Here is a 16,058-nt window from a genome sequence, read left to right as displayed (position 1 = left end):
GGGGGTGGTGGGTAGAGAGAGAGGGGGGAGGGAGTGGGAGAGGGGGAGGGAGAGAGAAAAGTACACAGTTATAGATATAAAGGCTTTCCTTCATTGAGTAGGGGGGGGGGGGGGTCACATCGACAGCAGAAAGGCCTGGAGATGGGGAAGCTTGGGGTACTAAGGTAAGACCGTGTGTGTGTGTGTGTGTGTGTGTGTGGGTGGGTGTGTGTGTGTGTGTAAGAGTGAGAGAGGCCGAGAGACAGAGAGACGGGGAGAGAAATAGAGGGTGGAGAGAGAGGGAGGGGAGAGAGAGAGGAGGGAGAGAGAGAGAGATGGGGGAGAGGGGGAGAAAGAGAGAGAGAGAGAGTGAGAGAGAGTGAGAGAAAGAGTGAGAGAGAGAGAGAGAGAGTGAGAGAGAGATAGGGGGAAAAAAGAGAGAGAGAGAGAGTTGGGAGAGAGAGAGAGAGGGGGGGGGGTCACATAGACAGCAGGAAGTACCATATCGCTGTTCCCTCCATCCCACCCCTTCAATTTCAGAGGATTCACAGAAGATGAGCCAGCTATTCAACATCGGTTCTTTATTCTACATTAATTCTATATTTTTTGTTTCAGATTGTTCGTCAACCACGACATTACAGTCGTTACGGCCAAGGACGGCGACGATTTAGCTCCCTTGAATATCGCTCTTCGTAAGAAGGTCAAGAACTGCGCGTCCTTCCTTTTGACAAAACAGTGGTCAAAGGTAGGTGTTTGTGGGTATTTTTTAACAGAGATTTTTTTAGGTTGATCTTGCAAGGAATAGTGTCTTAAATTAACTCTGTGCGACCCGCCGTCTGTCCGCCACGAAGTAGTGGCCCTTGAACATGAAATAAGGTTAACGGAATGAATTTAAATTCAAAGCCGAAAATGTATCGCTTTTCACCCCTAAGTAACTTAGCTAATTTTGAACACTTTGCCACGGCTCCGTCTGTCTGCAATGTTTGGTTGGCCTTGCAATAGCTTCCCTGAATTCGGGATACTATTCTTGTTGGGGAAGGGCTCCTAATATGGACCGGCTCCTAATATGGACCACCTTCTGTTCTGACAAACTAACGGCGCTAGAGCGCTCAAAACAATTTCATTCGCTTTATTCACCCTCTCTGGATAAGTTGCACATGTCAAAACTGTTGCAGAAATACAAACCCCAAAACCGTTATACTTTTTCGGTTTTTTTCACTTTTGGCAGCGTTCACTCTAAATTTGCCGTCTAAAACGGACTCGTTTCTGTCCACAGTCAAAGCTTTTATCACACAAAAAAGGCTATATATGACAGCTAAGACCGTATTTGTTACATTATAGCAGTGTTTACCCCGAGTTTTTCCTGCAAAGAAAAAATATTAGCAAAACCTCAAAGTATGTGTGAGTCCCCTAATAATAATAATAATAATAATAAATGAGCATTTATATAGCGCAACATCATAACTTTACAATTATGCTCTTTGCGCTTGACACATTTAAAATTAAAACACAGTTATACAAGCATTTACATCTACATTCATAGTCAACAACGCTTAATTAAAAGCATACACCATCACACATAAGATTCTTCCACTAACTAAGTAATAAAAAACATGAATAAAATAGGTAGTAAAAAACAAATATGGACCAACTTCAACAAATCGAAGAAAATAAAAGCTAAAGGCAATTTTAACTAATTCATTAAGAAGCTTGCTGAAAATAACTAGCCCTCGAGATTTCAAAAAAAATAACAAATAGTCTTTTTTTGTGGAAGTTGATAATTTCACTTATTTTCACTCTGTTTTTGATAAGCTTCTTCAGTTTGCTGGTGTACTTCAAATAATGCTCTCATCAACCCGAAACAGATAAATCTAAAGCATATTTGAATTAGTCTGACTTACACACTAAGTTGTAACATGTTATTTTGAAGTATAGAGGGCTTTTTACAGTGATTCGTGAAGGCCGCTTCACTGGTCCATATTAGGCGCCCAGGCTCCTAATATGGACCATTTGGTATTTTTTCTGTATTTAATTTTTGCAGAATGTCTATCAAAGCTATTTCACTCTAATTAGGCCTAACGGTTAACCTAAGAGAGAAGGACTACCAAACACAAAATGAAACTTCTTCGCAAGAAAACAAGCTAGTTATCAGCATAAAACAAAAAGTGGTCCATATTAGGGGCCCTTCCCCTACATCATTGCCACATTTAGGTATCACATTGGTTTTTTTACATTGAAGTACTTTTATGGGTTAATAATATAAAGTGCCATTTTGGACAACATTAAACACAATCGGCTGCTAAGGAACACTGTGCAAGAGAAAATTCAACATTTAGGTTACTTTCAAATTACAGAAAAATCCTATTTTAAAACAACTGTTTGCAAAGAGTTTTTTCGATTTCGAAGAAATGTTTTCTGTTCATGAAGTCTGAAAATTTCCCTCCATTTTGAAAAGCCTTCTTGTTAAAAGTCCTACCTTTCTCAGATTCTCTATGGCCTGAAAGAGGGTTCGGGATGGACTGGGACCGGCTGTCATCAGAAATTATATGTATCGTCGCATGATTTTTTTCAAGAACGGCGACCGAGTTTCACTTTCTGTAAAAACTACATTTGATATATGCAGTAACGTCCCCTGAACAGTAGATACGGATAACTCTCTCTCTCTCTCCCTGAGTCTCTCTGCTCTGAGTCTTTCTCTCTCCCACACACACACACACACAAACTCACACTACGCATACAGACACACACACACACACACACACACACACACAAACACACACACACACACACACACACACAACACACACACCGTACACAGTCAAATGAATAATGTCGTCTACTGTTTCAGATTAACATCACGAAAACGTTTGCGCTGCATATAGGGACGTACACTCATTTACGTCGGTGGTGCGATCGCGCCAAAGAGCGAGCCTTCATGAAGTATGGTCCTTTCAAGTCCTCGCTCAAACGTCGCCCGTTTCAGATTGGTAAGTGCAATTTCAAGCTGAAGTGTGATTCTTTACGTAGATGCGTCCCCATCAGCATTGAAAAGTTATGCAATGTTTATTTCACCGTCATCACTTGAAAATGATGACGTATGCTTCGCCGACATAACTGGAAATTAATGACGTATACTTCCCCGACGGAAAACCAACAACAACAAAACATGACGTATGCTTCCCCGACAGCACGTGTGTGTGTGTGTGTGTGTGTGTGTGTGTGTGTGTATGTGTGTGCGCACCTGTGTGTGTGTGTGTGCGCGCGCGTGCGTGCGTTTGTATGTGTGTGTGTGTGTGTGTGTGTTGGGTGTGTGTGTATGTGTGCGCGTCTGTCTGTGTGTGTGTTTGTCTGTATGTTTGTTTGTGTGTGTGTGTGTGTGTATGTGTAGTTTGTGTGCATGCGTGCGTGTTCGCGTGTGCATACGCACATGTGTGAGTGCGTGCGTGCGTGCGTTTTTTTTATATGTGTATGTCTGTACGCCTGCGTTTGTGGGTACACATATTATGATGCCATCCACTACAGAGCAATGATAGAAATGCAAAGTCTACATTGTGTGTGTTGATGTGCAGGCCCTCTGGTGGGGTTCGGGGTGACAGTGGACGGCTTTTCCAACAGCATCATGACCGGCAAGTCCAAGGCCAATATGCAGCGAGACAGGGAAAAGAAAAAACTAGCCACAAGGCAATCTATACCCCAGGTAGGGCAAAACACACGCGCGCACACGCACGCACGCACACACAGATACGCAAGCACGCGCGTGCTCTCACACATGCATGCCGACACACACACATACACGCGCACACGCATCCACACGCACGCACGCACATACAGATACGCAAGCACGCGCCTGCTCACATACATGCATGCCAACACACACACACACACACACACACACACACACACACACACACACACACACACACACTCACACACACACAGTCACACAGTCACCGAAACAAACATCTCCAAAGTTAGTTACAAATGTTCTCGCTAACTCAGACTTTATATCTTGACGAACCTTTTAGAGTAAGTCATTAAAGATACCTTCCAAAGCAAGGGAAGGAAACATTGATTTCAGTAAACCCTAGGGTTACATGAATTTGAGAAAAGAAATCAATAAAATTAACAACAACAAAGAAATGTAATAATGGGACACAACACTTCGTAGTTAATAACCACTGTTTGTGTCCCCAGATGAGCGTGGCGGATACCGCGGGCAGCACGTCCGATCCGGAGTCCTACTTTAAGCACGTGAACGCCGTGGAGAGTCTCAAGTCCATGGGGGACAAGGTCAAGGTCGGCAAGTGGGGTCGTATGGCCAAGGCCGGTTCCAGGGGTAACCTCGCAGCAGATGCTTTGACGGCACGGTGAGGGTGGTTTAACGGCTGCTCATTAAACTATTGTTTGTGTTTGACTTGTTTTTCTTTCTATCAAATTTACTGGTAGTGTATCGATATTTGCGCGTATTGATTCACTAACTGTTTGCATTTTCTTTGATTTTTGTTGAGAAAAAAACCCTGTTTAACTGTTTGAATCTTTGCTCTTTTACTTTGCAATGGTTGCGTATCACGATTTTTTTTCTTTCTGTATACTTTTTTTTGGTATAAATTACTTTTTTCTTTGTCCATCTGTCAAACCCTGAAATAGTTGTCTTTTGTTTCCCAGCTTTCTTTCCCTTCTGTCCGTCATTGCTTTCCCTCGCCTATTTCGTCCCTATCCATCTTATAGCTATCGCATATATATACACTCTTTCCCTCTGTCTTATCGTTTCCGCTGTAGCCAAATAGGTCGAATGGGCCAATATAAACAAGAACCAACACCAGAACCTCTGTTTGTTTGTTTGTTTGTTTGCTTAACGCCCAGCCGACCACGAAGGGCCATAGCAGGGCGGTGCTGCTTTGACATATAACGTGCGCCACACACAAGACAGAAGTCGCAGCACAGGCTTCACAGGGCCGGACCAAATGAGTTGTAAGGGGGGGGTTCCTCCTTTTGGGAGGGGGGGGGCAAATCAGCGAAGTGGCGAAGCCACAAGCGCGCGCCTGCAAAGCAGGCGCGCGAACTAGGGGGATCCGGGGGCATGCTCCCCCGGAAAATTTTTGAAAAACGGTTAAAATCTGTGCAATCTGGTGCATTCTGGGCCTTGTTTTGAGGGTTAAGAGCAGCATTGTTTTGGTGCTAAAACTAGTAAAAGTCAAAGCAAGGTACATGCTTTTTCCAGGGGTAGGGTTCCGGAACCCCTGGAACCCCCCCCTGGGTCCGGCCCTGCTTCATGTCTCACCCAGTCACATTATTCTGACACCGGACCAACCAGTCCTAGCACTAACCCCATAATGCCAAACGCCAGGCGGAGCAGCCACTAGATTGCCAATTTTAAAGTCTTAGGTATGACCCGGCCGGGGTTCGAACCCACGACCTCCCGATCACGGGGCGGACGCCTTACCAATAGGCCAACCGTGCCGGTAGAACCTCTGTTAAATTATGTTCTTCTATTTCCACCTCTCTCCTGTTTTATTTGATGACCTCCGCTTCGCTCATCTTCACCATTGTGCTGTATTTTTCTTTTTTCTTTTTGTTCTGTAATCCTTTTTTACATTTCGCCGATTTTGATTCATACTTGTTTTTCTCTTTTCTTTTTTAACCTGCTACAGATGAAATTATTCAAACTTTGAGAATCGTCAACAATCAAAGAAGAGTGCTATTTTTAGATCTGAGAAACAAACAAAGGGAAGTTAGCGATCTAAATCAACACGACATGTGCAATAGAGTAAGTGAGAGTTATGCGGAACGGTAACCAATCTCCTGGCACATGAGAAAAAAACAAGCAGTGAAATGAACAAGCGACTTTCATGAAATGAACAAGCAACTTTTATCCTTTCCTTCTGTTTTTTGTTTGTTTTGTTTTTTAGATATTCAATCTCTGGATTTTGTGTTGGGTCCCGACAGGTCACAAGCGATATCAGACGCGAGGACTCAGCGGACACCAGAACCTCCCAAAGCCAACGCCAACGAGGGGGAAGACACGGTCCGCCTGCCGCCCATCATGCAGAAACTACGTCAGCGCCGCGTGTCTATATCCCAGGTCGGCGTCACTTCTTCTGACGTCACCAAGGACGCTCCACCCGCCGCGCAGGCCGTGCACCTGCCAGCGCCGCATGGGGGAGGAGAGAAACGCGAGGACCGAAACAGCATGATGTCCAAGCTGGTCAAGACGCGCGGTCAAGCCTACTTCATGGCCGGAGGGGCCGGTCAGCCACAGCCCCCTCTCCCTGCCGCGCAGAGTCAGCAGCAACCGCTAGCGCCTCCTCCGGGTGGTAAGGTCCCCAGCCCGAACCTGCCTAACACAGACAGAACGGAGCGCGGCGTCAAGACAGCGGCGGTAGAACTGGAAAGCCAGACGGATGCAACAACGAATAGAGTCCGCAGCAGTTTCGGTGCGGAGTCGATCGACACAGCGTCTACCGCTACGGGAGAAGAGGCACCTCCACCACCCGGCGGCGGCGGCACCAACCTACCCCTACCCAGAAGGGACACACTGCTCACTACCGGCCGGGTTACTGACGCCACGGGCGCCCTGACGTCAAAAGTGGATGACGCGACCGACGGCGGTGCCAAGTCCAAGAAGAAAAAGAATAAGCGACAGGGTAAGGTGACGTCGGCTCTACTGCTGTCCAAAGCCAAAGCCAGCGAAGGCGCGATACCTCTACCTCTTATCTCCACGGAGCAGGATCGGAGACCCTTCTTCTACTACAACGGCAAGAGAGAGGATGTCATGGTGGACCCCACGATCCAGAACTGGAGCAAACACTCGCTGGGGGCGGGCACCACGCCACGTGAACGCGCCATCAAGTCTCTGTCCGTTGCCAACACGTTCAAAGAGAAGCCGTGGCTGGCTCAAGTGCAGATCGCTCTCAGGATCGCCGCCAACCCCACCAAGAGAAACGTCCGGAGGTTGAGGAGCGCCAGCAAGAGAACTTTCACCATTCAGTAGTGCTGTGAAATACTGGTCCGTTTTTGTGTGGATTGGTTAGCGAATGACGTCAAGCAAACACTGTGCGGTTTAGAAGTGTTGTGCAACTTTGTCCTGACCATTTTTTTCTTGGAGGCACATAAGAGGATGTAGCAATGTTGAGAGTCAGAGTCCCTCTGCACGGTGGAGGGAGAATTGAAGGCCCTTAACCAAACGTGGGGTACCATCCAGAGACTCGCCCAGAACAGACAGGAGTGGAGGTCCTTCGTTGCTGCCCTACATGCCAACCGGCATAACGTGCAGTAGCATACCGGCATAACGTGCAGTAGCATACCGGCATAACGTGCAGTAGCATACCGGCATAACGTGCAGTAGCATACCGGCATAACGTGCAGTAGCATACCGGCATAACGTGCAGTAGCATAGCACTAGCAGTGTTGTCAAATGTGCACTCTCTGTCTTGTCCATGGTTTGATGAGTGACATCAGGGGAAAGGACGTACTCCATCCAGTAGTGCGATGAAATCGGATAAGTTGTTTAGAAATGGGCGGAAAATGGCATCATTACAACACTTGCTTTTCAGCAATATTGATCAACCCTGTACTCTCTGCCTTTCTTCAAATATAATTGTTGGTTGACACCCAAGGAACATGCATGGGCAGTTTTTCTTTGCCTTGTGTCTTTGCCTGGGAAGTTTATTTGTTGGCTACTTGCCACACGCAAGACGCCACTCTGCCTTCCTGGTGAACGGTATCATGGAGGCATAATGATGCTGTTCACTGATGTTACGAAATCCTTATGGACCATAGTTGGGGGGTTTTTATGAAGAAAAAAACGGGAAACGTTAAACTGTTCAGCAGTGGCGTGCACTCCGGTATTCTGTGCCTTCCTGAAAAATCCTTGAGAGCGGTGTGGATGCGGAAGGGAAACTGGACCTAATGTCACCTCGAACTTTTATTGTCGACTTTTTGTCATTCTCGACGTTATGTCGAGTCTCGACCTAATAATTATCATCGACTGTTTGTGCCTCGACATTTTGGTCCACTTCGTGTTTGGTTTCTACCATGCCTACACACCCATCTCAATATTGACACTTCACACGCTCGAATATAAACCGCTGAGCTGTCACGAAAGTGAAGAACAGTCATGTGTGCCTTTTGCTTTCATCAGTCTTTGGCATGACTTGTTTGGTTGGTTATTTGTATGATTGATTTTTTGTTTGGTTGGTTGTTTGGATGTTAGTTTGGTTGGTTGTTTGCTGATGTTTTTGTTGTTTTTGGTGTGTGTGATTTGTTTTTTTGGTTTTTTTAGGGGGAAGGGGGGGTGGGTCCTTCCAAAATGTATGTAACAGTGCGAGACATGTAAAGCGTCTGAAAGTTCTTGTCGCGAGCAATATTCGACCACAGGCACCAGAAACATGACAGTTAGGCCTACAAACAACAAGAAGAACTTGTAACTGTATAAGTGTCATATTTCAGTCATTACCACCCTTTTAGGCATTGATATTTAGTAAACCTGTACATCTGTGATATTTTTTCCATGTTAAAGTGATATTTTGTCTGTCTCATACTTTGCCTAGATTTTAACTGAATGAATGAAAGTGAACCCAGTGCACACGCCTTCTTGAATGTTCCTTGATGAATAGTGCGTGTGTGGTCTGTGTGTGAGTGTGTGTGTGTGTGAGTGTGTGTATTAGTGGTGTGTGTGTGGTCTGTGCGTGTGTGTGTGGCCTGTGTGGGTGTGGGCGCGTGTGTGTGTATGGTTGTGCTTTGGATTCTTTTATTTGTTATCATTTATCTTCAGGTAATATAATAAGTCCGGTATTTATTACTTAAATATACAGCTAAACATATTGTGACTATGCCTGCGTTGGTTTTGATGTTTTCTTATCTTGATCTGCGGGATAATGTCCGAGTTGGGCACACACAAAAAAAACTTGCTGAAAGAATGCATTTGACAGCATTTGTTGGCTTGTGAACGATACTTCGTGTGTGTAAACCTACACTGATGTGTGGGATTTGCAGTGTGTGTGTTTGTGTGTGTTAGCGTGAGTACATGCATGCATGAGTGTCTCAGTGCGTGCGTTTCTGTGTTATGTCCGACCTCCCATGCAACAGGTTTCGTGTATGTGTGTGAGTGTGTGTGTGTGTCTCTCTCTCTTTCTCTCTCTTTTCCCTCTCTTTTCTCTTTCTCTCTTTCTCTCTCTCTCTCTCCCCTCTTTGCCCTTCTCAAAATCAGTCTAATGTGACAGTGAGAGAAACTTCACAAGTCCGATCATTTGCGAACAGCTTTTTTTCACAAATGCATGTTCTGTACACACAAGTAAGCGTTCAAACCGAACACCTCCCTTTCTTACATTGCAGAAGCGGCATGATTTAACACTGCCCTCTGTGTTTACATTATCGCTTCTATCTTGTATCGACTTCGTCCTGCCTGTTTTGAATAGTGCCTTTTTAGTCCAGGAAAATATATTCAAAGGGAAATATTTGTATGGTACTGATAAATAGTCTTCGCGATTCAACAGGAATATGAGAATATGACGGCGTAAGTCCCTTTCATAGATATCATGAAGAATCTAAGCATGGGCTTTCCTCGTTGTGCGTTCAAGAGTACTTGTACAACAATCCGGCAAACATTTCCACAGCGGTGTATGACGACTGGCAGTGAAGAGGAACACGTGTACGCTCTGAGGCGACTAACATTGCGAACTTGAGAAAACACAGTAAGTTGATAATTTTAAAGATTTCGTGAATTATTTTGCTTGGGCCTACAGTTCGTTTCCAGATCACATTTCCTGGCAATACAGACATTGAAATAACTTTGGTTTGAAGTAGAACGTCCAACTAACCTCACGAGACGCAGACCTTGCGAGGAATCTGGACTTGAAATGTAATGTAAAAACTGATCAGAAAGACTCGGAGTGCTCGTCCGTTTTAATGAATGCTACGTTCACCTCTCCACACACACACACACAAACACACACATGCACACACACACACACACACACACTTATAGGCGTACTAAACCGTGTATCACTGCAATGGTCATAGACAGGCAGGGAAAATAAGTTTATGTTCTGATATTTATCTTTTAGTTCAGTGGTCAGTTTCGAAATTCGTATACCTGGCCGAATAAGAAAATGTGTCATCTGTCGAGAAAAAAGTTAATAAAAGAAAAAGGGTCTCATCTCTATGTATTGTTGAGTGTTGGAAAGCCTACCTCCACACACTGACCAATCACCAAACAGCGGAAGCTCGAAGTGATTGCAACTGTGTACAAGGTGACCCAACAAATGCAACCCATGAAAATTCTAATAACGTCTACATATGTTGAGTGCAAGACTTCGTTCTTGGTGTACTTAAACTTCAGCTTATGCGCAATCATACCACCAAGTTTCAAATAAGTAGAAGAACGGGTCTGACTTTTGTGCTCTTTCGAAAAAAAAAATCCAAATTCGTCGATCGACTCAACAGTAGGAGGTTCGACATTAAGCAGTGCCCACTCTCATCCTATTTAAACCTTCCAAACTGTCACCTTTTGGAATATCTGAAGGTCCAAGTATACGAGAACACCCAAGATCATCGAAGAAATCAATCACAGCCAATCTGTTGGGTCAAATTGGGCGAGTGTGGCTACCGCTCAATGTCAAACCTCCTCAGTACTGTTGAGTCGAAGAAGTTATTCGATTTTTTTTCATAGGTGGCATTTTCGGAGGTCACCCTATACCACACTCGCCTCACAGCAAATGCACGGACAATCAGCAGAAACTGTCACGTCGTGGTAAAAGTTTCTGGTGAAAATGTGTGTTTTACACTGGCGCACAATTTGATGCCCTCTCTAAACCTAATCGGACTTCGAGTTCAGCGGACGTTTCTATGCCTCTTAGAGTTAATTTTAGATACTAATCTTGAAAATGACTTCACTGTGATACCGAACGTTTGAATTTTAGGCCCTGAGAATAACCATCCAGGACAGCTGTTGTTCCGCATAAACCGCCATGGCAAGCAGCAGCGGCGGGAAAGAGACCCCGGATGCCGAATCCACAACCGGCAAGTCCAACATGACATGCGCAGTGTGCCTCGAGGTTTACCGAGACCCCAAGTTTCTTCCCTGCCACCACACTTTCTGCGCACGCTGCATTCGCGGTGTGGCGGAACGTAGTCATGGCAACGTCTTCCCTTGCCCCCAGTGTCGCAAAGCCACCCCTCTTCCCCCTGAAGGGGTCCCCGCCCTCCAGAGCAACTTCTACTTCAGCGCTGAAGACCTGGAGAGGGCGAGGAACGGGAAGACATGTCCCACCCACAGCCAGAAGGAGCTGGAGTTCTTCTGTGTACGCTGTGACCTGGCCATCTGCATCAACTGCAAGCTGACCAAGCACGAGCAACACGAGACGGAAGACATGCAGGTGGTGGCGGAACGCAAGCGGAAAGAGCTGGTGCTGGACTGGCCCCGTCTGCAGAAAACCCTGGTGGAAGTCAGACTGCGCACGGAAGGCGTCAAGAGTGACCTGAAATTCCTACAAGAGCAGAAAGACACCGTGGAGACTGCAGTCCTGGCAAGACACGCTGCTGTTCTCGCCGCGGCCGACAAACTGCGAGACGACGAGTTAGCTTCGTTGCGAGCTCTCGCTGCGCCTCTGGAGAGAGGAATGGACGCAGACCTGGACCGGTTGCGGAATAATCTAAACGAGGTTGGGAATTTGGACCAGAGGCTGGAGCAAGCCATCAGTTCCAGCGCTGGCTGCGATATGATCTCCCTTGCCACGGAGCTGAAGGACGGCAGGTGGAGCCACCTGGCGGAGGAAACGCTGACGTCAGTGCCGAGGAGAAACGTGGGTCGCGTGGATTTGAAGGTTAACGTCAGCAGCCACATGGTGACGAGACGTCTGAAGGACTTCATCGGCACCGTGTCCCACGATAGCGCTGACAACTCCGGCTCACAGCTGACGGCTGTCTACAAGTTTCGCTGCGGAGAGGACACAGACATCGAGGTCTACTCCGTGTGTCCTGCAGGCAACGACAAGGTCCTCGTATCGTACGCACAGCGTGGGAGGCGACACGACGCTCCGGGCGAGAAGTTCGAGGAGAACGGAACCCGCCTGGTTGTCGCTAAAGACGCCATCGGCAAGGTCTCCTGGATCAGCAAAGGCAACGGCCAAGCCATCTACCCCATTCCTGAAGCAGGGAGGGTGAAGACCTACAACAAGTCATTCAAGCAGTGGCACTACAGGCTGGAGAACGACCTGACGGGCAAAGCCGAGATGAAGGTCATGAAGGTCGTTTCCAAAGACCCGTGGAAGACCAAGCCCATGGACGAATTCAAGGTCAGGGTCGGGGCTCACCTGGCGCACGACGTGGACGACACACAGCAGCTTATTGCTGTCCTCGAAGAAGACTCTCAACCCCCTCACGACGTGGCTTCCAAAGACTTCCCTGTGACCTACAGAACGTCACCCACGGGCCAGCCATCAGAAAGAAACACACCGGCCTCTACCCAAAGGGAAGGGAGTCAGACACCCACCAGAAAAGCATCAGCTACGATGAGGAGCAAAACTCCTCGAGGAAAATCCTCCCCTTCTTCCAGCGAGACCCTGGCCGTCCTGACAGAACCACAACAGCAACAACTTCTTTCTCCCAGAGAAGACGGCCTCCAGCAACTCAGCAACAGACGTGTGTTGCTGTACAACCGAAACAAGGAGGAGCCTGTGGCTACGTACACGCCACCGTCGCCAGCCTTTCGCCCCACAGACGTGTGTTTCTACTGGCTGGGGGCCCAGCAGGTGCTTATAGTGTCGGACGACGCCAACGACTGCCTGCACGTGATCAGCGTAGAGGACGGTGACCTGGTTTTCCTGAGCTACCTGCTGCCGGACTGCCCACTACTGATCCAGCCCACTGCCCTCAACGTGGACCAAGCTGGACGTCTGTGGGTGGCCTGCAGAGGCGGTGATGTCCTCACCGTACAACCTCTGACAGGACAGTAAAAAAGAGAGAACTAATTAATAACATACGACACCGATACATTGCTAATTCACCAAGCTGGACGACTGTGAGTGGCATGCAGAGGCGGTGATGTCCTCACCGTACAACCTCTGACAGGATAGTGAAGGGAGAAATAATGAATGACATACGATATCAATACATGCGCAGTCTGGCGGTGACTTTATTAGAAATGTTCTACTGCTGATACGTGCATGACTAAATTCATCACTAAAACGAAATATGTTCTCCAAATGGATGTTCAGTTCCTCGGGAAACATGCATTGCATTTTTCGCATTAATTCAGTGTAACGTCTTCTCGAACTTTGTTTCGTTTTTGACGTCAGAACTTTCACTTTGGAAGAAAGAGAGCCAGGAAGACGTTTATTTAATCCGTGTCGTTTCTCAAAGGCACTCTCCTTCTTCCCGTGAGAACAATTCGGCTCACCATCTCAGAGTCCGGCCAAGTTTTTACATAGGATAAGACCACCCCTCCTCTTGTTCACCTACCACACATAAACAGCCCAGATGCTCTGTGTACAGAAGAGATTTTGTTTATGAATTGGGCGGGGATGTAGCTCAGTCGGTAGCGCGCTGGATTTGTATCCAGTTGGCCGCTGTCAGCGTGAGTTCGTCCCCACGTTCGGCGAGAGATTTATTTCTCAGAGTCAACTTTGTGTGCAGACTCTCCTCGGTGTCCGAACACCCCCCCGTGTGTACACGCAAGCACAAGACCAAGTGCGCACGAAAAAAATCCTGTAATCCATGTCAGAGTTCGGTGGGTTATATAAACACGAAAATACCCAGCATGCTTCCTCCGAAAACGGCGTATGGCTGCCTAAATGGCGGGGTAAAAAACGGTCATACACGTAAACTTCCATTCGTGCAAAAAACACGAGTGTACGTGGGAGTTTCAGCCCGCGAACGCAGAAGAAGAAGAAGAAGAAGTTTATGAATTAATTTTGAAAGAGCCATCAAAATCATAGAGGCCTGATTGTCTTGAATCGATTTTGAGAGGAATACGTACAGAGCAAAAATAATGTTTGTTTGTTTTTAAATGAAGGGGAACATTCAAGTACAGGAGGGTCTGAAATGATCTATATCACAGATCTTAATTATAGTTCAATGAGAAAGACAACAAAGTTTTAGAGAAAATGAACAAAAATAGAAAACATAGTATTTGAATCAACTAGAGTTTTCAGAGTTCTACCTTTAGTGTACGAGCGCGCACATGCGTGCGTTGATGAGTGTATGTATGTGTGTGCGTGCGTACGTGTGTGTGTGCGTGCGTGTGTGTGTATGCATGTGTGTGTGTGTTTGTGTGAGTGTTTGTGTGTGTGCGTGCGTGCGTGTGTGTGTATGCATGTGTGTGCCGTGTGTGTGTGTGTATGTGTGTGTATGTGTGTGTGTGAGAGTGCATGATTGTGTGTGTGTGTGTGTGTGTGTGTGTGACGGCATCACAGAGAAAAGGATGGACACGAGAGTGAGAGCCAAAGAGAGAACGTACAGGCCGCTAACAACTAAATCAACCAAGAATCATGCTTTCCTCTGCACAATCCTCAAGATGTGGCCCGTGTATAATTATCACCCATACTTTTGTTGAAAGATTTGTTCGACCTAACAAATATGGGTCTGAATGATCCACATAATAGAAAACTAAAGACCCTAATGATGACTATCATATCCTTAAAGTATTGTCTCAACGTGAATATAATATATACACCCCTACCAGCCAACATAGACCCTTTACATGTCACACTTCCTAATCTGTTGTCCGCATCCAGTTGACACACTCGAAAACACACACACACACTCAAAACAAAAGAAAATTGTAGCTCATTACATTTGAAATTGTTTTATTTTCACAACTGTAAAAATTTAGAAAGAAACATGATTCACAATCAAAATGACAGATCAAATATCACGATTTTGTCAAGTTTTGTCCAATCAATAATGAATTGCATATTTCAATGATCTAGATTCTGGTGCTTTTTCATGGTTGTATATCCTTACAAAATTATGTTGGAGTAACATTACAGTGATTTGAAAGGACATCCTTGCGATCAGATGAAAAAATATTAATAGTGCATTTCACATAATCATTCATCCGAGATAAAAAATGCCTACATTTCAATACTTTCCATGAATTGTTCATCCCAGGATTTCTTACGTTACGGATACCATTCCTCTGATTTCAAATTGCGTGAAATGCTATAATTACCGGTAAGTCATGCATAATCTTCCATGTTCAGCCCTTGATGAATAGACTTTAAGACGTATGGCATATTACAAAACAGCTTTACATGCAGGTAACATACGACATATCGACGTCATGGAATTTTGGCGTAACTCATTCTAGACAGCTTTTCAAGAGAAGGCCAAAACTGATTATTTTTATTATGAAAGTGTTTATATTTGTACCTGGTATTGATAGAAAAATGCACAAAAGTTTAAATCATGCATTGTCAATCGTATTTGAGAGAATATGTCTCATGGAGAATGATTTACTAAGACAAAAGCACTACAAGTAAAACATCAAAATCGCCAAGAATCGAGTTACACTAAAAATTGATATTAATTTTATCACTCGCCATGCAAAACTATGGCATCCTTAAATACAACGCTGCTACAAACACACAGGCTTACATCTGCATGCACCAAAGCAAACATACATGCTAAGAAACACACACATACACGTGTGTATGCACCTACACACACATGCACACTTCCCTCTCTCATTATTTATTTTTAATTCTGAGCTCAACAGTTCAAAACATTCAAAAAAATAAATGACATTCTAGAAAAGCAGAGTAAACTCTGTGGTACGAAACAAAATACGTAGTCTTAAAATGGGGGTCATTTTACAGAGGTAATGAACAGAAAGTCTGAGAAAACAAGGTCTTAAAAAGGAGGGAGTCTTAAATTGGGGGGTCTTAAAAGAGGGGTTCCACTGTATGCAGACCTGGGAACCCCTGTTTTGCACTTTGAGTATTCTCAAACAAACTTGATGTATTTTCAGAAAAATGAGCGTACTCCACACAGCGTTTGCACATCCATGATTAAAACATGCCTCAAGCGTCCGTCACACCGTTAATTAAGTTTACCTATACATTTAAAACAAATGCTTTTTT

At 45.5% G+C, this 16,058-nt stretch overlaps 2 protein-coding genes across 2 annotated transcripts in view; both read left to right on the top strand.

Moving 5' to 3' along the window:
* LOC138976034 (uncharacterized) overlaps window positions 1–8,871 on the top strand; it is an 11,985-nt gene extending 3,114 nt beyond the window's left edge. Inside the window, exons 4-8 of the mRNA XM_070348827.1 lie at window positions 595–724; window positions 2,828–2,966; window positions 3,549–3,676; window positions 4,174–4,346; window positions 5,926–8,871. Coding sequence (XP_070204928.1) covers window positions 595–724; window positions 2,828–2,966; window positions 3,549–3,676; window positions 4,174–4,346; window positions 5,926–6,970 — 1,615 coding nt within the window. The 3' untranslated portion in view covers window positions 6,971–8,871. The remainder of the gene's footprint in view (window positions 1–594; window positions 725–2,827; window positions 2,967–3,548; window positions 3,677–4,173; window positions 4,347–5,925) is intronic.
* A 387-nt stretch (window positions 8,872–9,258) lies between these two features.
* LOC138976033 (E3 ubiquitin-protein ligase TRIM7-like) lies at window positions 9,259–14,181 on the top strand. The gene is made up of 2 exons (XM_070348826.1): window positions 9,259–9,671; window positions 10,899–14,181. The coding sequence occupies exon 2, from the start codon at window positions 10,947–10,949 to the stop codon at window positions 12,930–12,932; it is 1,986 nt and encodes a 661-aa protein (XP_070204927.1). The 5' UTR covers window positions 9,259–9,671; window positions 10,899–10,946; the 3' UTR covers window positions 12,933–14,181.
* Window positions 14,182–16,058: the final 1,877 nt, after the last annotated feature.

This window comes from Littorina saxatilis, linkage group LG9 (genome assembly GCF_037325665.1).
Source record: "Littorina saxatilis isolate snail1 linkage group LG9, US_GU_Lsax_2.0, whole genome shotgun sequence".
NCBI lineage: Eukaryota > Metazoa > Mollusca > Gastropoda > Littorinimorpha > Littorinidae > Littorina > Littorina saxatilis.
The sequence above is the reverse complement of the archived record's forward strand: the minus strand, read 5'-3'. Positions and strand labels throughout refer to the sequence as shown.